The 25,382-nt window shown below is 41.8% G+C and overlaps 1 protein-coding gene across 1 annotated transcript in view; it reads right to left on the bottom strand.

The window, feature by feature from the left end:
• Positions 1-25,382, bottom strand: part of CUBN (cubilin) — a 151,740-nt gene that overhangs the window by 121,621 nt on the left and 4,737 nt on the right. Inside the window, exons 7-22 of the mRNA XM_075705163.1 lie at positions 22,370-22,496; positions 20,766-20,934; positions 19,878-20,009; positions 18,580-18,675; positions 17,905-18,026; positions 15,532-15,718; positions 13,679-13,797; positions 12,123-12,357; positions 8,703-8,884; positions 7,737-7,899; positions 7,353-7,543; positions 3,180-3,336; positions 2,405-2,583; positions 1,744-1,906; positions 1,281-1,497; positions 153-283 (exon numbers count right to left, since the gene is read on the bottom strand). Coding sequence (XP_075561278.1) covers positions 153-283; positions 1,281-1,497; positions 1,744-1,906; positions 2,405-2,583; positions 3,180-3,336; positions 7,353-7,543; positions 7,737-7,899; positions 8,703-8,884; positions 12,123-12,357; positions 13,679-13,797; positions 15,532-15,718; positions 17,905-18,026; positions 18,580-18,675; positions 19,878-20,009; positions 20,766-20,934; positions 22,370-22,496 — 2,570 coding nt within the window. The remainder of the gene's footprint in view (positions 1-152; positions 284-1,280; positions 1,498-1,743; positions 1,907-2,404; positions 2,584-3,179; positions 3,337-7,352; positions 7,544-7,736; positions 7,900-8,702; positions 8,885-12,122; positions 12,358-13,678; positions 13,798-15,531; positions 15,719-17,904; positions 18,027-18,579; positions 18,676-19,877; positions 20,010-20,765; positions 20,935-22,369; positions 22,497-25,382) is intronic.

The raw sequence follows: 25,382 nt of genomic DNA, 5'->3' as shown, positions 1-25,382 counted from the left end.
TGTGAACAAAGCAGGATAAATAAGGCAGGGTGGAAGAGGCACTAGGCAGTCTTCTGTTAACACAGAAAATAACGTTTCTGTTTCTTGTAATGATTATTTACAGTGACAGCTGAAAACATTTAATTTGCATAATTAACAGGCTGACATATTACCTTTTGATGCATCCAGGGAGATATAATTAGTTGAAAAGCCCTCAGATGCAATGCTAGGATTGGTCACAAAGTACAACGTCATCACATTGCCACCACTAGTGAGAGATGGTGGAACTGATCTTCCACAGTACCTGCAGAAAAAGATGCCGCAAATTGAATGGCAGTACTTTATGAAGCGTCTGTATTACTGGAAGAGAATTCAGCTTTCCTGAGAAGTTTGAACAGTTACACGTACACAAATCTCTCGTTTGGATGATACAGATCCCAGCCATATACCCTGTATCATTGGACTAAATAGCGCACTAGTGTGTACAAGGGTACAAATCTAACTTGTGTGGCAAAGTCAGAGGAGAAACTGTTCATCAGGTTGTCAAATTCTTATTGAAATTATTCTATGCTGTACCTACAACACATTCTGTTCTTTTGTAGGAGTCAGAGTAGCTGGCCAAAGACTAAGGTTGCAAAATGCTCTCCATTATAATATGAGAGAAATTTGCTCCATATTTTCTAAAATACTGCCATGTCAGCCAGCTACTTTACAGTCTGTAGCTGCAGCTGGGTGCTGTTCCCAAGTAGTTAAGATGTTCTTGAATACTAGGATGGCAAGAAAACCCTGTGTATACCCCAATTGGTGAAGGGGGAAAAAAGAAAAGATTCTTCCCTAAGATAAAATCACATATCAGGAGAAAGTGAAAACAAAATCCTATAAAATGTAGACTTTAGTTTAGTTTTTGCTGAGATCCAAATGCACAATCTTTTAAGTAATCTTTCTTTCACTTCTGCAAGTGTTTCAAATCATGTCTTTTCCTGGGCATATTAATGCTTTTGAACTTATTTCCCACAAATCAAAATGTTAATGGAGCTGGAAAATGCCAGCTATTGAAAACTGTCCTTAAAAAAGCTGTCCTCTTGACACAAATTAGTTTCTCCCAGTATAGTATTTATTAAATGTGGCTCTCATCCCATCGTCAAAGGAAGAAAGCTGCAGTGAAATTGCTGTTATTTTTTCTGTAATGCAGAGAAATTAATCTATACACAAAATTTAAGAATGCAAATTGTATGTCAAGATCTATAGAACAGTGCTCACTCTACAGTAATTCAGCTCTGTAGGCTAATGGACATATTCACCTTCCCAATTTTTGCACAGTGCTGTTGTCATATATTTCCAGATAATCCTTTCTGCAACCATAATCAAATGCCAAGTTAAATGAAGTGAATGTCAGGCGGATAAGGTAGCCGGGTTGAATGTTGATAATCCAGGTACAGTTAATACCATGTGGGTAGACATCTGGATGACCAGGACTTGTAATGGTTCCTTCTGGTCCAGTGAGAGTCTCTCCACATACTGTAGAGATTTAAAACATCAGGTTAAATGATATATTTATTAAAAAGTTAGGCGCTTATAAAATTGGTTACTTTTCTTTCTGAAATTTCATAGTCTTTTTTTCCTCAATGCATACTACACAGTAACTGATTCAGAATTTATCTCCCATTACACCATCATAAAACTTGATAGCCAACTGTTTTCAGTGTACAGGAAAATTTGGAAAGTCTCAAAGCTCTACACAGAAAACAACAAAAAATTCCTTACCTGTATCTAATGGCCAGTACTCAGCTCTGAAGCCAAGGTTGGTAAGAGAGGAAGCTCTGAATTTGATATAGAGATTGTTCCGTGTAGATTGCACTCTAGATGGTACAGCTGTACCACAGTATTTCTCCAAAAGAGGAGAGTCTGAGTTGTTGCCATCTCTGACCTGAAGAACAGTGTATTCAAAATATCCCATACAAATTCCTATTATATTAAAGTAGTAAGCATAAATTAATTAATTAAGAACCATATAAAAGAGATCCTTAGTAAGTCAAACGCTACCCTTCCTTCAGTATGGTTTCTACTACAGGCACATACAGTGCAACCTTATGACTGCCAGAGAAGCAGTCTCCCACACAAAGCATGTCAGATGGAGAAAAGCTGAGATCTTACACCCTCAACAGTTAAGTGGCACATAAACCTCCAAACCCAGCTCTGTGTATTTAAAGACACCTGATACTCATCTCTGATTATCAAAATGATCATATCATCTTTGGAGAACCAAGAAAAGGTTTGGAATCTCATTATGAACCTGGAAAAGCTTTTATAACTGCTGTAAGAAGTGCTTGCCCATCAAGCACTTCTGCTTTGGTGGAGATGAGTATGAGGAACATACGGATAAGAATCTATCTACTATTCACAGTATATGTGTGTAATTCTTTACCTCAATGTAGTCGGAGTCACAAGTGGCTATATTTTGAATGTCAAAGTCAATAAAGTTAAGAATCACCACTTTGCTAGCTGGCTGGGAGATGATCCACTCACAAGTCTTTGGGTGAGGGGACATTCTGGGGTAGTAAGGTGAATGGATAGTGCCTGCTCCAGACAAGGAGCCTCCACAGGCTGCCAAGAGATAACAAGAATCAGTACTTGTGATGAATGGTTTCAAGGAATGTATAATGTGAGGTCTATCAAATAGCTCTATGAAATTAGAAGAAAACACCCTTAAAAACCTATCTTCTTACAGCATCTACTACAGATCATCCAAGTAGTATTAAGAACGTATTTAAAAGAACATATTGCTACAACATAAACATGTATATACAGAAGACCAATCTAACTGTGCCCATGAAAACTAATGGACTCGCTTCACAGACACAGATAGATTTGTTGGTGATTAAAAACTAAAAGACAGGAAAAATGAAAGTAAAAAGATTTAGGCAGAGTTATAGCTACATCATCTTTGGTATGTTAGCAGCAAGTGATTTATCATTAATAGAAGCAATGAGGGGTGCATTTCCAAGCATGCTAGGAGTACCTACAACAGACATCATCTTAGCATTTCTAAAAGTAGCAATAAATAAATAAATACTCTATTTTTTTCCTTCCTTCTTTTGAAGTTTGTCTTAAACCCATTATATGGATAATACAGCAAGGAAATGACTGAAAGTGTCCAAATTACAGATCAGTTCACTGTGCAAGTCACCAGTTCCTCTTACCAACTTGATAAATGGCCCTGAAGCTAGCCCTTTGCACAGAAGCATCAGACTTGAACTTGATCCAGAGACTGTTGCTGGCAGAAGTGATTGGAGACATGAGTGTACTATGACAGAATTTTTCAATAAGAGAAGACATCTCACTGTCACCATCTCGAACCTAGTCATCGAAAAGAGAAAAAGAAAAACATCAGATCATAAACGTGTTGGGATCTGATATCCAGATAAAATTATAATCTCACAAGAGATGCTAAATAACAAAAGGAGTAACTATTTTACTTAGTTATAAGAGGGGCAAAGAGCCATCACAGTAATTGGCACAAGCTCATGATTTATGAGAGCTCAAAGGAAGGATCGGATGATCAGCACAGAAGACACACACACATGCTACTGTCACAGGATATTAGGATGAAACAGGTCTTCTCTATGAACCACAGCTTTGGTACAATCTGGGCCTATGCTTCCAAAAAAGACCCCTTTAGTATGAAAGGGACAGGTAAGGTGCTCACCAGTGATAGCTATGAAATTTTTGCCAGCACTAAAAACTGCAGGGGAGAAAAAAAAAAAAGGTATTTGTGAATTTCTTGCTCTGGCCATGAAGATTCTAGTGATTTTTCAGTGGCACTTCTCAAGAACAAGCACATGTCCCATCATACCCATACATCAATGCAGCCAGACAGGCCACTAACAGGAGATGCAGCTCTGAGTCCCTAAAGCAGTAAAGAGGTATACTGATGACTTTCTATTACTTTATCTGAAGGGTCCGATGCATGATAATGACAATGAAGCCATATCAGGGAATCACTTCCAGCTTTTACATTCTGCACTGCCACTCTACTGACCTCAAATCAATTTGCGAATCAAAGGAAAAATGTATTTTATGTGTTTTCCCAGAAGTTAATTATAAATCCTGATTATCAAGGGGACTAGAAGGGAAAGAGGTATTTGCACCTCTGAACTTCAGGCCCTGAACCCACAGTCTGTGAGTAAGAATAGGTACATCCAGGGGACCAGGCAGAGCACTGGTATAAGCCAAGGAGCTCTGAACACCCTCTGAGGTGCCCACCTCATTCCAAGAGGGCAGCCAACAAGCTGAGGTCCAAAAAACAGGTCCTCTGCTCTTTGCCCAGGCAAAAAAATGCAATTTTTCTCCCGAAGATTCTCCTGAAAACTAAACAGCTCTTTTCTGCTGTAAAAGTGGTAGCTCACATAGCTGAGGCTGCTTTTAAATGCACCTACATGCTGTCGACCCCAGAAAATCGTTCCAGTGAAATCACTGGCAAAGGCAGGGACATCCAGCTTTCAGGCCCCTTCTCATCACCTCTTCTTTCCTCCTCAGCTGTATTCCTCCATGGGCTGGGAGAGAAGGCAGGGGACCCTCGTCAGTGCTGTGGTGAGCAGGCAGTAGCTGGCCTGCTTGCTCAGCTTTGGCAATCTCAAGCTGGTGAGATGGCTTTCTGACTAACAGATATTTTTAATCTCCCTGGAACTTGAGTTTAAGGTGACAGAATTATTCTGGATTTACAGCAGAGCAACTGAGATCAGAATTTGTGCCAGACTATTCAGAAAATCTTTGGACAGCAGTGAAAGTTTCCAGAACTGTAGTCCACAGGAGTTTGCATTTTTTCTTGAGCTGATTCTCCTTACATTTTTGGTTTATAAAGCCCAGTGAGCAGTGATAAAAATAACAGGTTCTCTAAACCATGTGAGGAATGTCTCGTATTGCCAGTTAGAAGGACGGCATGGAAAAGGAGCTGTCTTGGCTAACACCTTACCTCTGTAGCACTACGTCACAGTCTTTCTTAAATAAGTTTTATTGTCTCTAGTTTCTTATTGCAGACCCCTGGTCCCACGCTGTTCCTTCCTTTGTAAGAGACTAAACATCCCTCCCTGAGCAAGTGCCTGTGAGCTGTGTCTGGTCCCTGTGGAAATGCTGCAGGTTTCCTGGTATCGCCAGGGATGGGAATAATCTGCACCTTTTCAAAGTGACAAAACAGTTGTCGGAGAGTGACTTTTAAAGTAACTTAAACACCCAAAAGCTATCTCCCTAGCTGAACTTCATTATAAAACCCAGTGAGACAGTATTTTAGAAAAGCATATGTGGAAAATCAGGCCTTGATAAAACAGCACAGTGCTTTAGTCGTACTGCCTGTCCCAGTCAGAAAATGTCGGTCCCATTTCTCTGCTCTGGGCTGAGCCACGGAGTGAGAGGGCAGGAAGAAGAGGAGGACAGAAACGCAGGAAAACTGAACAGCTTGTGACTGATCAGCAAACAGCGAGGTAAATGCCTTGCTGAACTAATACAAACTGATTGCGTTCAACAGAAATGGTTTTGTTTCTCTGGCTGCTGTGAATTTAGCTGCTGTTCTGCCAGCAATTAGGCAAGAAGAGTACCAGGCCAAACAAACAAAAGCTGTCTGTTTTCATTAAACACAATTCCTCTCTCATTTCAGAAATTAATTACACTTCATTCCAACTAAAGTCTCTGAATTAGAGGAGGAGGGAAGGGAACGATGTCAGCACAATAACATCTTTTAAAAACAGATTAACTGCACAGAGCTCACAGGGGCCTATTCCTCACTTGGTCAAGAAGAGATTAAGCACAAAACCAAACCCCAGTGCCACGTAACTGCGTAGCCAGCAGCGCAGGAGACAGCTCTGCGCTGGGGCCGCAGGGCTTGCTCCTACCTGCTGCCGCTGCGGCGGCACCTTCGCTAGGCAACCGGGTGTCTGTGCCCAGTTTGTTCTACTTCTGTTTACCTCTGTGCGGTACAGCCGCAGTTTTAAACAGACAACAGTACCCAGCAGTCATTCCATGTAGGATGAGGTATTTATGACTGTGGAGAAATACAGGCCGGGTGTGACAGCAGGCGCCTTGAGACATGGCGAGTCAGGGCGCAGCGCAGAGGAGAACAGGGACAGGGTGACAGGAGAAGGGGCACGGGCCGCTGACATAAAGAGCCTGTCAGGCCCTGAGGGAGGGCACCACCAGGACTCACTGGCCCAGCCTGGCCTCCGCCAGGGCCCCTGCACCCTGCCCAGGACCCCATGTCAGCCCCGCGGGCCGTCGGTCCCTGCAGCAACGCTGCAGCAGGGCTGGCCTCCAGCTCCCCACAGCCCTGCCGGGCCCAGCCCTCGGCTCTGCTGAGCCAGGCCCTCCCGCAGGTCCACGTCCCGGCCTGACCTTGGCCCACGCCTGTCCCCAGGGAGGTGTCCGAAGCCTGGGGCTGCCCCGCTCCCTGGCCTGGGCGGTGGGACAGGCCCTGACCGTGAGGCCCCGCTCTGCCGCTCTGGGGAGCCCCCATGGCCCCGGGAGCCCCCGGCCCGCACAGCACCATGCCAAGCCTCACCGGCCATCAGTTAAAGAAATGCAGACCTGGAGCTGAACTAAACTGGGTTTAGGCATAACAAACAAAACAAAGAAATGGTATCTAGTGTACTTAAAAGGCACACTGTAGCAGTAAATTCAGATGTAACTCAAAGCTGCAGACTAACGAAGAGAGAGTTAGGTGTAAAGGCAAACGTAAAAATCACCTCAAGTGAATCCCACTTAGTATGAACATTACTATTGTATTACTATGTATGGAAAACACATACATTTTCTATATAGAAACATTCTAACTGTACTATTATTTTTTCTATAATAATTAGATTTAGACTAATAACAATTCTTGAATTAGACTTACAAGATTTCAGTTATGGTAACAATAAACTCCTGGCTTTACATATGTATATATGTACATACGTACTTACATATAAATATATATATGGTGTGCTTCTTTTTTGTGCCAGAACAAGACTTTCTGTGTCAGAACAAGATTTTCTGTGTAACACCATGACGCCAGAAACCACTGCAGAGTGGCTATGTCATTATTTCTGTTTTTCTTGCATTTGGCATGCATTTACCAAAGGTCCAAACTCCACCTTAATCATGTACAGCAGATTAAGAATTAGTGTTAAGCTAGACAGATTTTCTTGTTCTCTTATCTTTGCTTCGTTCCTAATGTACAGTCCTGCTTTTTTAGCCCCTGTGACTTTTGGACCCTAATAAATTGGCATACTTAGTCCTCTGGTTAACACTTATTTCCGCAGTAGCCCTTGGGACAGAAATCATGCGGCATGGTTTTGTACAGACATGTAATCAACCTTTCATATCAACTGATTAAGAGAAGTCACCTCGATATAATTCGATGAACAACCAGTGTGACTCTCCAGCTCCATATGGGTGAAGTTGAGGTATATTTTTTCATCCTCTGGCTGTCTGATAATGTAGATACATTGTCGGTTGTTGATATAAGGGTTAGGCCAGAAAGGGGATGTGATAACCCCTTCGCTATCCGTGTAATTTCCTCCACAACTTGGATCTGCTATATTAAGAAAAAAATATCAATTGAGATATTCACAAGTATGGTAACTCTTTCAGTTTAGGATGCCGCTATACAATGGCTGCAAATCAAAGAGGATTTCTGTATTGTTAAATAGCAAATGTTAATTACATCCTTTCATGTGTTGTTGGCTGTATCTTAGGAATGTCACAGACCAAACTTTAATTTTACTTACCAGGAGATGCTGTATAGACAATGTGGAAGCCTTTATCAGTAATCAAGTCATCTGAGTGAAAGTGAATCCATGCATATGGACCAGTGGTTTGGAGTGGGGGTGGAGATCCAGTGCTACAGTATTTACCAAGGACAGGATCTTGTGGAAGAAGACCATCTCGAATCTAGGCAGAATGACAGATCAGCATTTAGGATTATTAGATGTGTGCCAACTGTGAACAGTACCAACACTCTTAAAGTTATCTCGGGGGCCTCAGGAGATATTGTAGGTGGTGGGTGGAGGGAAAGCTCATAGGAAGTTTCCTCCAAATACACAGGATCCAAGAAACAGACCCACCGGCATAGCTGTGGTGGTGCTCCTAGGAGAGTCATCAAGGGTTTTGTGAAAGGGAAAGAATCAGGAGATCTACTGTTGAACTGTTTTCCTGAAATCATGCTCTGCATTGCACAGTTTTGGAGAACATGCTATTCCAAACCAGCTTCTCATTTTCACGACTGGGTATTGGTGAATTCTGTAACCATTACTTTGCACTTGAGAAAAAGCCCTAATCTCACACATCAAGTCATGGACTGTACTATAATATGAATCTATTCATCTTAGATCCCTTTCCCTCATAGTTTATCTTAGGCTGATTAGTTCTCTGTGGGCTGACATTTGACAAGGAGTTTGGAGACTGAACTTTGTAGGACAGTGAAAGCTTCCCACCGCGTATTTGGCCTGAATCCCATCCTTTTTAGTCACAAGACTTCCACTGACTTCAGTGGAGCAGGATCTCATCCCCTTTCTGTTAGACTGCCTGTATCTGATTGTGCATTGATGGCTGGAATAAGCAAGTACAAACGAACATTTCAACCCAGGATTTAATTTTCAAACAGTCCCCCTCTGTATGTACAAAAAGTTTTGAAATATCTTGTTTTGCAATAGCATAGCCATAAAATGTTGTCATAATCCACAATTACACTTTACCTCTAAATAGTCGTAACTGCAGTTTTCGTGGTGTTCTAGGCTTAGTGTGCCAAAAGCAAATGTGATGAGGAGGCCAGGACTGATTGAGATGGTCCAGAAACAGTCTCTGTTTACAGGATAGTTACCAGGGTATCCTGGAGAGCTTATCGAGCCGTAAGTACCCGTCAGCTCACCACCACATTCTAACAGAAAAAGAAACATGGAAGAACACAGTCTTTGACACCACATGTCAGGTCAGAAGATGAATTCTCTTGTAGTGTCAAAACTAGGTACAACTTTGGGATCCAGAATAAATTAAAAAACAAAGATCAAGCCAAACAAATCAACAAGTTACTTCTTTCTTTAAATTTTACAGTTATTTCTGCAACTCAGTTATGAAAGCAGAACTCCAAATATTTCCTGATTTGCACAGTAAAAGATTCTTTCCCAGTTATAATGGAAATATCTTTAGGAAAATGATCAAAAGCACTGTGTTTTGGATTGGATTTACAAAATTAATCTGAATATTCATACTTTGTAAACAGTCTCCATGTTCTATCCCAGCACAAGACTGTTTTCACTTAAAAAAATGTTAATTTTTTAACAGGGAAGGTTGTTTTATATACCTGTAATGAAAAAAGCATCCCTCTCAGCATAACAGTTGGGAATGGTAGGGGTGACTTGCATGTCATACCTAACGAATAGTTTAGTCTCATCTATACCTCTCTTCCTCTTTACTTTTTTTTATTTTTTTCCCCCAAAAGATGTGTTTTCAGTTTTCAGTATCCATATTTGTCAAGTAGTAATTATCTATCTAATAATGTCAATTGAAAGAAAAAGCCCCACCAAAAATCACATTAAAAGCATTTCAATAAATATTTCTGGAAATAAAGAAAACCCAAATTTTCTATGCTTTTTTTACTCTATGGTTCTTTCAAGACACAACCCAATGTACAATTTTGTTTCTAGACAATACACAGAACATTGAAGTGAGCTTGATATTGCACAAGATGATTTGGGGTTAACCTCTAGAAATGCACTGCCAGGCCTCATGGAAGAATCACATGAGTGGTGTTACCAAGAATTCAGGCAGAAATGTACAGCAAATTATACCAAAAATCTCACAGATAATTTAAAATCAAATTCCCAACAATCTATCATGTTTGGAAAGTATGGTTCAAACTCTTTAGCCTCTTGTAAATTGTCAGTGGCAAAAAAAAACATAACTTGCTTGCTCAAAGTACTAGACAGTCCTGTGAGAAAAGAGAACTAATCAGAAGAATGGCATCTCTAGGAAGACATGCTCTTTGGGGTATTCCTCACAGGAGGTATAAAACAGCCTTAAAAAACAGCAGAAAGTTATTCGTGCATAAGCCTAGAGTTGGAGTTTAAATATTTTAAAGTGGCATATATGTCCACATTTCAGTCTCACTCCGTAGTAAAATACTGTCCTACTGCTCTTCATAGAATAGAATAGAATAGAATCATTAAGGTTGGAAAAGACCTCTAAGATCATGTAGTCCAACTGTCAACCCAACACCACGATGCCTACTAAACCATGTCCCAGAGTGCCACGTCTACACACTCCAGGGACGAACACTTCCAGGGATGGTGACTCCACCACCTCTCTGGGCAGCCTGTTCCAATGCTTGACCACTCTTTCAGTAAAGAATTTTTTCCTAATATCCAATCAAAACCTCCCCTGGTGCAACTTGAGGTCATTTCCTCTTGTCCTATCACTCGTTACTTGGGAGAAGAGACCAACACCCACCTCACTACAACCTCCTTTCAGGTAGTTGTAGAGAGCAATAAGGTTTCCCCTCAGCCTCCTCTTCTCCAGGCTAAACAATCCCAGTTCCCTCAGCCGCTCCTCATAAGGCCTGTGCTCCAGACCCTTCACCAGGCTTTGTTGCCCTTCTCTGGACACGCTCCAGCACCTCAATGTCCTTTTGTACTGAGGGGCCCAAAACTGGACACAGTATTCCAGGTGTGGCCTCACCAGCGCTGAGTACAGGGGGACAATCACCTCCCTGCTCCTGCTGGCCACACTATTCCTGATACAGGCCAGGATGCTGTTGGCCTTCTTGGCCACCTGGGCCCACTGCTGGCTCATATTCAGCCAGCTGTCACCAACACCCCCAGGTCCTTTTCGGCCAGGCAGCTTTCCAGCCACTCTCCCCCAAGCCTGTAGCGTTGCATGGGGTTGTTGTGACTGAAGTGCAGGACCCGGCACTTGGCCTTGTTCAACCTCATACAGTTGGCCTCAGCCCATCGGTCCAGCCTGTCCAGATCCCTCTGCAGAGCCTTCCTACCCTCCAGCAGATCGACACTCCCGCCCAGTTTGGTGTCACCTGCAAACTTACTGAGGGTGCATTGGATCCCCTCATCCAGATTATTGATAAAGATATTAAACAAGGCTGGGCCCAAAACTGAGCCCTGGGGAACATCGCTTGTGACCGGCTGCCAACTGGATTTAACTCCGTTCACCACTACTCTCTGGGCTCAGCCACACAGCCAGTTTTTTACCCAGTGAAGATTACACCTGCCTAAGCCATGAGCTGCCAGCTTCCCAAGGAGAATGCTGTGGCTTTACTAAAGTCCAGGTAGATGACATCCACAGCCTTTCCCTCATCCACCAGGCGGGTCACCAGGTCATAGAAGGAGATCAGGTTGGTCAAGCAGGACCTGCCTTTCATGAACCCATGCTGGCTGGGCCTGATCCCCTGGTTGACCTGCACATGCCTGTTGAGCGTGCTCAAGATGAACTGCTCCATAATCTTCCCCAGCACTGAGGTCAGGCTGACAGGCCTGTAGTTCCCTGGATCCTCCTTCCAGCCCTTCTTGTAGATGTGTGTCATATTAAAAGCTTCCAGTCATCAGGGACCTCCCCTGTTAACCAGGACTGCTGATAGATGATGGAGAGTGGCTTGGTAAGCTCCTCCACCAGCTCCCTCAGTACTCTCAGGTGGATCCCATATGGTCCCATAGACTTGTGAGCATCCAGATGGTGTAGCAGGTCATTAACTGCTTCCTCCTGGATTATGGGGGGTTTATTCTTCTCTCCATCCCTGTCTTCCAGCTCAGGGCACTGAATACCCTAGGGATAACTCATCTGGCTATTAAAGACTGAGGCAAAGAAGGTGTTAAGTACCTCAGCCTTGTCCTCATCCTTGGTGGCAATGTTCCCCCCTACATCCAATAAAGGATGGAGATTCTCCTTGGCTCTCTTTTTGTTGTTAATGTATTTGTAAAAACATTTTTTTATTATCTCTTACAACAGTGGTCAGATTGAGTTCAAGCTGTGCTTTTGCCTTTCTAATTTTCTCTCTGCATGACCTAACAAGATCCCTAATTAATGTTTCCGAATCAAAGGAAATAAGTCATTCATTTTGCTCCAAAGCCACGAAGATGCTAAATTACTTGACATATCATCAGACTTACCAGGATCCCGAGATTCCCACTGAACAGTAAAACCTCCAGCCGTAATGGTGTGGTTTGAGTAGAACCAAAAATACAGGGAGTTGTGGGAACTGAAAAGCTCTGAAGGAGGTGAGGAACCACAGTATTTTCCCAGCATGTGCATTGACGCTGAAGGCCCATCATGGATTTGAAGGAAGTCAGAGTTACACTCATTACTTGCCTCCAGTTGGAAGAATGGGAAAATAATACGCAGAATCTAACAGGAAGTAACAAAAGAAGAAATCTCATTTTTTCCATTCACTGAGACACTGTTTATGCAGTAACTCTGTACAGAGCAGATATGTGTGTTCATGCAACTGTGAGAATCTACAATCTTTGGAGCCATTATGCCATTTCCTGAGAAGTTCCAGGACAGAAGAAGACATTACAGAATCTTAAAAGTCAAAAGGAAAGAGAGAAGATAGATAGGAAAGAATTTGGACAGGGAAGTTGTCTGCAAAGAGCATTGTTTCTATAAACTAATAATTGAGATCATTTGCCTGTGTCTGTTATATATGTGAATTTTTTTTTTTTCCCAAGCGATGTGAAAGGCTTGAAATACAGCATAAAATACTTTATTCCAGGTTTCCCATGGCAGTTTCCTCATCAGACAATTAACATTTCTCATCCTTGTTATGGTTGGAAGTATTGTCATGGGAATTAAAAAAATGAAATTACCTCTTTTTGCACATATAAAATCAGTGTCTCATAAGCCCATTCTAGATACTTAGTGACATACACAGCTTTATGTATGTTCAGATTCCTCACTAATGTGCTTTAATATAGTTCTCCGGAAGATAGTAGTGGCTCTCAGGCTTAAAGCTGAGGATATGTCATGTACATGTATATTTAATGTTGTATAAACCACTAGCAACCACTGGTTTATATAAAACTACTTAATTCATTCCATTAAATGTCAAAAATAGATCAAGTGTTTAGATTCCAAGTAAAAAGTCCCATGCTAAAGTGTGAAGTAACTTATTTTGTAGTTGTTATTTATAACTCAGGTGGAATTGTTAGTTGCAGATCATAATCAGAATATACATTTGAGTGTAACATGTAAAAATTAATCCTTAAAAAAATTCAAGTGCTGTTATTACACAAAGCCATTGACAATATGAATTCAACATTCCACAATTCTGGCGCTGAGAAATCAGAAACATGAAATTGTTCTGGGGTCACTTAGCTCACAAACCAACTGTGGAGCCCATCAGAGCACAGCTTTTCTCGTGCAGCTATTTACAGATCACATTCTAAAGCAATGTAAAACATGCACCTTCTCTAGCTGGTGGTAGGTGAATAAATTCTAACCCTCAGCTGCATAGGAATAACCTTGAAAACATAACCCAGGCAAATTCTTAGGCTGAGGAGCCTGAAGGTTGGTAAAGATCTGAAACTTATTCTTTTTGAAAAACTATTTATTCTGAGGGGATTGGATCACAATAGTGGAATATGTGGCAAGCAGATGGTCACATTTGCTCTGATGAGCTGAAGGGTCCTGCAGAGTGAGTGTTTCTTTAACCTGAATTCTATTTTACCTTGCTGGGATTAGTTTGAATAACCCAAGCGCAGCTGACCCCACTGTTGTACCGCTGGCTGTTTGGGTTGTTAGGGTAACTGAAAGTCCCCGTGGAGCCTGAGAGATATCCTCCACAAGCTGCAGAAAGAGAGAGAAAATTAAATGGATTAATTTGTGCTATCACTATACAGACTTAAACAAAACCTAAATTTCTTGCATAGCTTTGGCTTCCTAAACATTAAAAACAAGGGTGGAAGATGCTTCTATAAAAGGCTCTTCAGGATTTCTTTTAAAGTGGTATGACATCACAAAAAATAAGCAAAAGTTACTCTCAGGAATAACCCTGAGAGAAAAGTAGTTCCTGTAAAAAGAATAAAGATTTTCAGCTGGAATATGTGGATACTGCCAAAAGATGTTGATTCTGTCTCAGGAAAGTGTCCATAAACTAGTTTATTTCCAGAAGGCTATCTCCAGATTGAATCTTTACATTTTTCACCTACAATGAAATAACTTTTTGAAGCTATCATGATATAAAATTGTCTTTCTCAGTAGTGGTGCATCATGGAAGTTATCCTTCAGATGTTTAATTGTCCCATTTATTCTCTTTGGTCAGATCTCTGGGCCTGATAATACCTCTCACGGTATACCGTGGTCTCTTCTCTCCCTGAGCCATTCACTGACTGGGAGCTGTGAACTGGGAATCCCAAACAGCTACAGAAAAATATGTCTGTCCATAAAGCACAAAAAATACAATACACATATAGCTACAGTGTACAACAAGCAGCTGTAGTTTAACATTGAACTGATGCTAAGGAAATATTCAATTCTCAGCAAACTGAAGTATTTCATTTCAAGGACTGGTAAAAAGAATATAATTTTGTTTGAAGTGTCCATCTAAAACATCTCACCATTTCTCAGACAGATTCAGAATTATCATGTCATAAAATGTATTATTTTTCCCTTGATTAGGAACTAAACCAAAAGTTGATATATTACAATTTCTCACTGGATAAAAACTGGTTTTTATCCCTTCTCTTATGAATGATTAAAAATCAATTTTTTCCCATGTGTGCTTAATAATAAAACATTACTGGTTAGATATTTAAGGAAAATAAGAAAGAGCATGAAGTAGCTCTAAAACAGAGCAGATATCACAGGGGCTCAGTGAAAGTTTTACATTCTGTATTCTGTGAAAAGCTTTCTTCACAGCAATCTGTAATAAATATGAGCCATCTGACAGGTGGTTGCCACAGGGACGCTCACTGGAATGCTATCCTACCTTGTTTAATTAAAATTAATGGCAAAAAAATCCCAGACAAACAGAAAAATTGGTATTAAGAAGAAATGTTAAAGGCAGGACCTTGCAGTCACTCTATAAAACTCAGGGTCCCCCATTTTCCTGGATAACATTTCTTTCATTAAATTTGTGTTTGAAAACCTTTTCTGGCTTTTTGTCTTGCTTCTCAGCTTCGCAGCAAATGAAAGAGTATGCACAAAAGAGAAACATTAACCTATTCTCTTGTAAATCTGTTCTTCTTATATTGGATCCTCTTTCCCACCCAGCTTACGAGACCACTTTCTCAGGAACAGATCTGATTTTACAATGTCTACTGTCTAGTCAAGGTCAGTGGGCCTGCAGATCAACTTCATTGTTATACTCCTACTGCTAAACAAAGCAACTATAAACAAAACTCATGGAAAAATAACCTCTGACTTCAAGGCACTTTGGATTGGGACCTGTAATCCACCGAGAAGAGGGCTGTTTTCTCCATCATAACTTGGTTCTTATTCACATATTAATCATATACATCAAGCATCTACTCGCTGAAGCCTGGTGGCCCATTTGTCCTGGGGAGGAGGTCCTGGCGCTACCTTGCTGGGCAGTCTGGCACTGTGGTCCTGTCCAGGCGCTGGTGCACTCGCAGGAGTAGCCGTTGACCCCATCGGTGCAGTTCCCTCCGTTCTGGCATGGGTTGCTAATGCATTCGTCAATGTTCTCCGTACAGTTGGGGCCCGTCCAGCCCGCATTACACAGGCAGAAATATCCAGAGATCATTGGCTACATGTATAAGCAAATGCAATAAACTTAATGAGCATGGATCACCTAAAGGAATCAATGTAGTCAGCAGAAAGACTGATATTTATGCTTATTTTATGTGGCCATAGCAGAGCAAAGAAATAAAACATTTGGAATTTAATAGCCTTGATGGTCACTGGTGAACACCAAAATAAACCTAAAGCCTGGATTATCTAGCTCTTTGCTTTTTCTATTAAGTTATTTCTTTGCAGAGCTCTTTCAAACGACTTTCTAAAAAGTCAAAATCTGTATTCAGCTAGCCATTCAGAAAACTGTTTGCTTGGCTTTGAAATGATCACCCTAGAAACAAGTCAATCATATTATCTAAACCTTATAAATAGCAAGTCAAGATAACAGTGGTTTATAAATCATTTCTCTCAAGCCTCTGGGAAATCTGCACTGCAGTTATGTGGGCTGTTAACTTTCATTTTCACCCTGAGGGATGTTAAATGGGAACAATTTCATTGCCTTCTCTGCATTATTCCTTATTCTGTATGTCTCTTCCATTTCTTTTGTCTCAACCTTTACTACCTCTCCTTATAATCAAGTCTTTCCATATCTCTAACTTTTGATTTCATATGTCCTCTTTCCTTATATTTCTTGTTTTATAGACATGATTTTTACAGGTAAAGCAGAACATGGCATTCCAAAGTACATGCTAACAATCCCATCTTTGATGACATACAATCAATGTGCTATATTCTCTATTTCCTTTCGCATTATCTGTTTATGTCTTCTGTGTCCTGAACAGAAATTTTCAGTATGATGGAAGAGGATTTTGATGTGTATTTAGGGCTCTGAATGCTGCTTTAGAAGGCAAAAAGGTGTTTTCTGGTCTGCACTGCCTGATATTTAATTAACATTACATTTCATCTGTCATTACGCTTGCCAAATATAGCTCTGCTGTTCCTCTATTTTATTAGATGCTTCTGGAGTCCCATTTCTAAAGTATCTGACTGTGTTGTTATCTTTATGTAGTAGTTTGTAGCCATAATTGCCTACGGTTCTATATTAGGATATATTTAGGGGAAGACATCATATCTTTTAATAGACTGACTAAAATAAATAGTTTCTAAACAGTCAGAAAAGAAGATTAGATCTGGGCACAAAAGGCCTTTTAAATACCTGAGTGAAAAGACAATAGGTGTCTACAGCAGAGAGAGTGAGGAATGCTGGTAAGGGGTGGAGTGGAGATGAGGGTATCATCTCCTTTCACACAGAAAATGGGAAAAGAGAAAGGTAACATATCATAGAAACATAGAAACATTTAGGTTGGAAAAGACCCATAAGATCATTGAATCCAACTGTTAACCTAACACTACCAAGTCCATCTCCTATGTCCCGTTTCACCCCTGCATCCCAGCATCATCAAAAGGAGGATATCCACAGACCAGCGTGGACAAATGGGATCAGACTCTACTGGTACAACAAATTTACCATTTGTGATCATTTCTCCAAAATCATAATCATAAAGATCCTTGACAACAGAATTATCCAAATCCCCAGGCCTGCAGCATGGGCTTTCCTGAGCACAGCACACCTCACCAAAAGGCCTTCACAAGGTCCATGTGGACAAACTAAATGGCCACTGTGCATGAGAATGAATTCACACCACCAATCAGTAAAGGTCCAAAACACTCGCCTACCTGCAGGAGTACAACCAATTCCCATGAAGCACCCTTTCCGTATCCATATAAACAGCTTGAGACTCCAGGGAGGCTCTCACAAGATCAGCCTAGGGACACATAACTAACTGTACGGGATATTAACAGTCTGAAGGTCAGCAGAGGTAGCGCTTTTGTTATCATGGGTAATTCCTCCATGACATAAGGTGGTAAATTACTTCCCCGTCCCACCAGGGACAGCCATTCATCGGTTCTCCCCCACCAGCACCAGCATCCCATCGCTAGCCTGGGGTACCAGCCACAGCCTCTCAGGTTATCAGTGCCAAGATTGCTGCCTCTACTTCAAAGACAAAGAAATGGCTCGTGTGCCCTGAAACTCACTTTGTTTTCCCCACACATATCCGTTGACCTCCCACTCCCCGCTGACCTCGCCTCATTGCCTTTAGCATGTCTGCACTCAGCTTTCGGTCTGACCAGTCTCCCTGTTGTTTCTGGTTATAACTACATAACATTGTCACTAACTGCGAGGAGCCCAGCACTTACCAAGCATTGCCCATTTGCACAAGGGTTTTGCAGCTGACAGATACCATTGAGAGGAGAGCACCCGTTCGGCCCATATCCACTTCCAGTGTACCCAGATGTGCAGGAACAAAATGGCATTGGCCCTTGGGAGATGAGACAAGACACAGAAAGTAATTTGGTCCTTGTTACAATGACAATACCAATGATGGTAAAGGTCCTTGACATTTTGAAGCAGAGCCTTTATATAATTCAAACTTATTTGATCCTTTGATACCTTCCTTGGTCGGCATCCAGTTTGACCATGGAAAGATCCCTAGTGTTGCTTTGCTATGGGTACCTGAGAGTCCAAGGTCACCTTCGTGGGAAGTGATGGGAGTAGTCAAAGGATATTTATGGAAATGAGAAGAATAGTAAAGCAGCTGAAACTGGAAAACTGCAAAGAGAAATTGTGAAGATCTCCACATTTCTATGATGAAACCTGCTCTTTGGTGGAGCCTAAATCTATTTTTGTCAGTGTTTGTGGAAAGGCCTGCTGGCTTTAGCTAACCTGCCTATAAACTCCTTTGGGTGAGGCAAAACTGACTGTGGAGAAGGGGCTGCAATCTAAATATGTTGCTACAAAGTGGATTCAGACTAACGAAACCCTCCTTGAGATTCACACTGGTACTACTTACAGTCCGTAAGAGATCATCATACCTGGAGCTGAGGTACAAGTAGCCAAAGGATGGCATCCTCCATTATTTATTGAGCAGATATCAACCTGTGTACATGTTTGTCCATCTCCCTCATAACCTGTTCAGAGGTAAATCTCAGTTAGTCTGTAACAAACTATGCTCTCTGACAATTGACAGCAAAACAAATATCTGGTGAGGAAAAGACTAATTTATGGTGTAAAATCATAGTCTTCTGCAGTTAAAAAGAAAAAGTTGAGATAGCCACTGGAGTAAAACCTGGCATATTTATTGTGGTTCCTACATTGCAGGGATGGATTCTGATTGTAATTAAATCCTCCCATGCTTTTAGAAAAAGGGTATATTAGTTCTAGCCACATGTAGTTGGCCATGGAAGCTCAGCTCTCTCAGCCACCATGTGCTGCCCTCCCTACGTGTCCACACCCAGCCAGCCCCGACCACTCCAGGCTTCCCACTGCACACCAGAGCTGCCCTTGGGTCTCAAACGCAACATCCAGCTCCTCTCAGGAGGCTCAGCAGGACCAGAGCACTGCAGCACGACTCTGCATGGCCAGAGCTGAGGTCCACTGCACCACATCAAAATTTGTCCGAGGCCACATTTCCAGCATGGCTGATAGCTCTTCAGCACTCAGTAACCGAGAGCCTTCACTACTTGCAGTCTATCGCCATTTAAATAGCAATTGAAAGGTCAATTAGAAACACTTTTTCCTGCCAGTATTTCTAGTATTGATATCATGCATTTCATAAAGCATTTTAAATCATAAACCGCAAATTATAAAGATGTAAGTCACGACTTTCACTGCTTGACCTGTACTGCAACGGAAACACTGCCTCCTTAGGCAGCATTCAGAGCGTGACAATTATCAAGGCTTTTTTTAAAACAGACAGTACAGCTGATTTATGGCACACATGATATTCTTTCAATTAATACATACAATGAAATTACTATCATAATTACGCAATCCTTGTTTCCCATTAATGATCTTACAAAGGAAGTACTTCATCAAATGAAGGCTCTAACACTGAAAAGGGCTACCTAGTAGAAGAGAAACACATTTCAGAGGATCATCATTAGAGACATACCCTGCAAAATGTTCATTAATAGCTGAAGCAGTTTGAATATACTTGGACTCTGCATTCGGTATTTTTTTGGACTGCATGACATTATTACTTTGTGTATATGATACTTCTTTATCTTACAAAACTAATCTTCAGCTTCTTAAGTCTACCATAAAACAGGCTCAGTCTTCATCTTTTAAGCCCTTCCATAGTTTTATAAAAAAAAAAAAAAATCCATTTCACCTGGTGGACAGAGCCCACAGTGGAAGGATCCCATTGTGTTGATGCATTGAACCATTGGCGCTGTTGAGCAGCCTCCATTATTACTTTCACATTCATCAATGTCTTGGCAACTGTAGCCATTTCCTTGCCAGCCTAAAAAGAAGCACAGGAAAGACATTAAAATAGAAAATGCCTGGCCTTTTCGTTTTCTTCTTTGACCAGATCTTTTCACAGAGCAGAAAAACATGACTTCTGAATTTCACTTCATTAACACAAGAGAAGACCTGTCCCTCTCATAATTGATGAAAATTAATACTGGTCTGCAAAATAGGTTACAAACTCAACAGGGTGGAGATGTGTGCGCAAGAACATTTTATTTTAACTGTATTCTGGATATTGCAGAATCAAACACACTTTAACCCAAAGAGGAGGCAGTTCTGGTCTAGTGCACACATGTACAATTTGCAGCAAAGCTTTATCATAGCTCTGGTTAAATACTTCAAATACTCCTCCTATACACACCCAACTCAGGAAGAGGAAGCATAGGTTATATGGGTTGAGAGGACAATTAGATTTTCATATTGCCTTAGGGCAGTGAGCATAAGGATATGAAAGTACCTCAGACCAATTACATGAAGGTAATAGGACATGATGGACATGAAGGTACCTATGGACATGAGGGTAGGTCAGACCTATTTAGATGCTCAGTTTAGGATGGGATAAATCATGTGTTAGACTCCACTGCATGCATTACCTAGGTAAGACAGACATAACCTGCAGGCATTTATTGTCTAGAATACAGACCAAAGCATTTTATAGAGTTACTCTCATCTGGATCCTGTCTATACTTATGACATACAGCCACTACTGCCACCCCCTCCCACCTGAGAGCATGGAAGGAACTGATACCTGTGGGGCAGGGATCACAGGAGTAGGAACCTGGTGTGTTGTGGCACTGCACAAATGGATTCTGTGAACATGGACGACTGGGGAGGCTGCATTCATCTATATCAGTGTTGCAGGCAGGGCTGCCAGGAGGGGACATCCAGCCAGTGTCACAGATACAGCGGTACTTGGGCTGCCACAGCAAACATCACGTTACATATTTAAGGCAGTTAGAAGAGTCAAGAAAAGGGCAGGAGGAGTTCATTTTATAAAATGTCTTTTAAACTATAGCAAGAAAGCTTTCAGAGTATTACATGGTTTGCACATTCTGTTTTATAAGTTGCTTCAGTGGTTTTCTCAGTCTATTTCTTCCTCTGAATTTACCTATTTAGATTATTGAAGCAACAACAGGCTCATTCATTATGTTCATAAAAGAAACCCATAATTTACCCCAAAGCTCCCAGAGAAAATGAACAGCAATTATGAGCTGTATATAAACATAATTAAAAGTCATCAACTTACTTTGTAACTAGGGTAAACAGACCAGTGTAAGCAACCTGAAATCAGCTTGGCTGTTTTCTTTTAAGCAAACTGTTCGGTAATCTGTGCAATGTGCAGCACTGACATTAAATTGCAAATATAGGTTTTCTTGGAGGAAAACAGTTTTCTCTCTATTAAACTTTACTAATGGGCAGATTTCAGCATTTATCTAGGTTTGGCCCAATTAAAGCTAGTGGGAGCTTTATTGTTGACTGTCACAGGAGCAGACACTGTTAAGCCAACACTGAACCCTTTTGAAAAGCTTTCTCCACAAAAAATGGGCAGAAAACAAGTGATGAGTTGTGAAAACCTTTACAAATTGAGCAAAGAAATTATTTTATAGCATAGCACGAAGAATATGTGGTGTGTCTGGAATGGTGCATGGGTGTATAGGAGTGTTAAGGAGCACAGACTTGGCAGGGTAGTTTTGGAGGGCTGCTCTGAGTGGAAAGAGTCAAAGCTGTCCCTTTGGAGTGAATACCCTGTACCCAGATTCTGTCCCCAAAAGAATGAGCTGGCTTGCTCCAGGAGACCATTCAAGTGTGTGCTAGCATCCACCCAGTGCAGATGCGTGGAGACCTTGGGCCTGGAGTCAGAGACCAAGTGCAGCTGACAGTGGGGAGCAGCAAAGATGAGCAGCAGCCGCCCGGCCATTATGCAGCCCTGGCGGCTCCCAGGCCACTGAGAATAATGTTCCACAGGTATGCCTTTTCCCAGGAAAAACAAGATTGATGATATTTGTCCTTAATCATTTAAGTAATAAAATATTCTACCAACTTAGAACTCCCCAAATAATGAACAGTAAGAATATTATGCTTCAAATAAGACTTTGACTTATTCAAAGAATATTCCCAAGCTCCCTATGGATGTAGTAGTAGATCTGATACTGTGACAAGTACCTCTATCAAGACACAAGGCATTTTCAATTCTTTCTGCTGTCTTTGGGACAACAGAGAGGTTATGTTGTACAGTGGCATTTCTTGCTGTTTTTCAGCAGCAGTGTGTGCTACACAGTTTTGTGGTGCTCAGCATTATTTGTTGCTTATTCATGCTGTGCTGTATAATGAGACTTCCATGTTGTACCTTACCTTGTTGGGCTGATCCCTGTCTGCATTTATACAGATGCCATGCCCACAGAGGGTCTCAGATCCTCCCTGGCAGGCATCAGACTTCAAGGCACAGAGAGGCCCGTAGGTTTCTGGAGTACAGGAGCAGCTAATGGTGAAAGCAGACAGAAGAATCAAAATGTTGTCTTCATATAGTTGTTAAAGGTCACATATTTCCATAGTAAGAGCTCATTCCCCACTCTTTTATTTATGTGGTGTTCCTTATGAAATCCATCTATCTAGCTATACTGACAATCCCATTAATAATCATGCATAGAGGCAAGGCTCCTGTTCAGCAGAGACTCAAGAATCACGTGGGACTTGTGCCTATCCATGACTGTTTGACCCGATGGGAGAATCCACAGCTTTTTGTTACATTAATAAGCGCAAATCCAGAAAAAAAAGAAATGTCTAACATGAGACTTCAACAGAATATGAGCCTGGAAACCCCCACTTCAGTCAGAGAGCACCTAAACTTTGTGTTTCAGTTCATGACCCTCATATGATGCCAAGTGCCTAAAACCCTATCTCTAGCAATACACAGAAATGCCACGTCTGACCTGTCCCAGAGAACGGGGTACCTTCACACCCACACCTCGACATGTGGCAGCTGCTGTCTCAGCAGCACCGCAGCTTTCAGGTAAGTGTCATGGGCAGGAGGAGGCATTTGGGGCTGATGGGGCGGGAAGAAGAAAGTAGTGGGCTGAAGGGAGGCGTTGTTTTTACTTTCATTAAAAATAACCCAGCCACCAAGCCAGGAAACATGAAATTGCTACTCTACCCTTAACTGGTTTAGTGGTGGACTTGGTAATGTTAGGTTAATGGTTGGACTGGATGATCATAAGGTCTTTTCCAACCTAACGATTCTATGATTCTGATTCTACAGCGGGGATCCCGCTTGCAGGCTGCCAGCTGTGTCATGTTGTTATTTATAGGGCACACCTTAGTCACAGCACTGTATGTATGTGGTGGAACTGAAACTGGGAACTTCTAAGCCATTGGGTAACCCTTCCCTTTTCTCTGGCCCTTTATTTCCACATAGACCAAATCTGAGGCTCTGAAATACAACTGAAAGGGACCTAAACATACAGTAAGCCTCCTATCTGTTCACTAGCTTTTTATTAAAATGACAGACACACACTTATTTGGATGCAAGTAATATGCTGCGATGCCTACTAATGTCTGCTCCTCACAGAGATGTATGGCAGGTAGACACCCTTCCTGGATTTCTTTTAAGCTGGATAAGGAAAAATACTCTGTAAAAACATTTTTCTGCAGAATTTGAATCAGGGTATTCCAGTGCAGTTGATCTGGACCTTGGAGCAATTTATTAATAAGCTGCTACTGTCCCTCCCACAGTGTCACATGCTCAGTTGCAATAGCAGTTTGATAAGCCAATTGCAGGTAACTAAACACTGCACCCAGGACAAGCAATCCACGTGAACTTAGGCTTAAAAAACCCTCAATAGCTTAATGCTTAACTGCAGTCTGAGGTACTGTAAGACAGCATGGTCATTATCGTACAAGACGGGCAGATAGACCAACACCATCTCACCAGTGCCGTAGCTCAACCTGGGCAAGCACAGAGGCAACAGGTCAGGGAACCAGCTCACCTTTCAAAGGTTCAAAGTACCTTCAGAGCTTCATGTTCAACTCCAAAGGACATGGCAAGGCAATCTGACTGGCTCCAAAGGAGGAGGACAATGGCACTGTCTCCTCCTGCCTAGTCTGGCAGAGATTAATCTGCTACCCATCTGAAGTTGCTCAGAGAACAGCTTCAAGAAGTAGGTCATACTGCAAGAAGCTTCAGCAAAATTGCGATGCACTGCTGCTCAGCACTTCCCTGGTTCTCTCCCATTGCTGATGGCACGTTGTGGTGAGGCCCCTGTTATTTTGGTTCTGACACAAAAGTCTGACAGAGTTGGGGACTCTCACAGCCTTTCATCCAACTGATGCAACATCCCATTAAGGTCCTGATTCAGGAAGAGGTTTCCTGGATACCTGCTCTTTTTCCTCATACTTCAGTGCTTTCCTGAATCACAGCTTGAAGCATGCAGGTGAAGAATCTGAACAGGGAGTGAAGACTGCGTTATGCTCCATTTCACGGTACCTAATCCAGTATTGGCCTTACCTGGTGCTATCTCTGGGGTCTATGGAAAGTTAAATATCACCCTTTTCTTTACCCGCAGCCCATGCTGCTGTATATAACTACACCAGAGCAGGAGTGGGGTGACCTGGGTTGCTGGGTCCCAGAAAATTTAGCAGCAATATTCTCACAGTTGTTGAAAAGAGCCGTGTCACACTCTACCTGGGGATGGATTTAATATCTGGGGAGCACTCAGACATAAGTAAGACAGTACGTTAAGGGAGACTGTGAAGACAGTACGAAGGGGTTGGGGAAAGGACTAAACAGTAATCCTGAGGGCATAATGCAAAAGCAGTAGTATTAAGATTTGGATGACTTATTAAGAGGTCTTAGTTCATTTCAGGAAGCACTGATTCAGCAAGCACCAAGGAGGGCAAGAATTACATTGGGGAAGAAACTTACAGGAATCATGACAGCACTAACACAATGACAACACTTGCAAGAAAGGCAGAGGGTTTGTCCTCTCAAACCTTAATTTAGTCGCACACCTGGACACCACATCTCTGAGCACAGTAAGAAACAACAAGCAAAGGCAGGCTGCTTTATGTGTCGTTTCCTTGACAAATGTCTGTGTTGGGGACAGCTGCAGGCAAGCTAGAAACATCCTTTAAAATCAAAGAAAAGCTGACAGGAAGCATTGCATACCAGTGACACCTCAGCAGGCTCTGTGTTAATGCTGAAGTGTGAGGAGCACTGCAGGAGAACTTCCCTTGTGTGAGGTTCTTCCAAGAACTGACAAAGCACTATAAGCCAGTGTTACGCCAAGCAAATATTTGTGGGGGCTAAGATTTTCATGCTGAAGCAGGAGACAAAATGCTTTGCAGAAAGCTGTGGCATGCTCTCCAGCTT

The sequence above is a fragment of the Pelecanus crispus genome, chromosome 2 (assembly GCF_030463565.1).
Source record: "Pelecanus crispus isolate bPelCri1 chromosome 2, bPelCri1.pri, whole genome shotgun sequence".
NCBI classification, from domain to species: domain Eukaryota; kingdom Metazoa; phylum Chordata; class Aves; order Pelecaniformes; family Pelecanidae; genus Pelecanus; species Pelecanus crispus.
The sequence above is the reverse complement of the archived record's forward strand: the minus strand, read 5'-3'. Positions and strand labels throughout refer to the sequence as shown.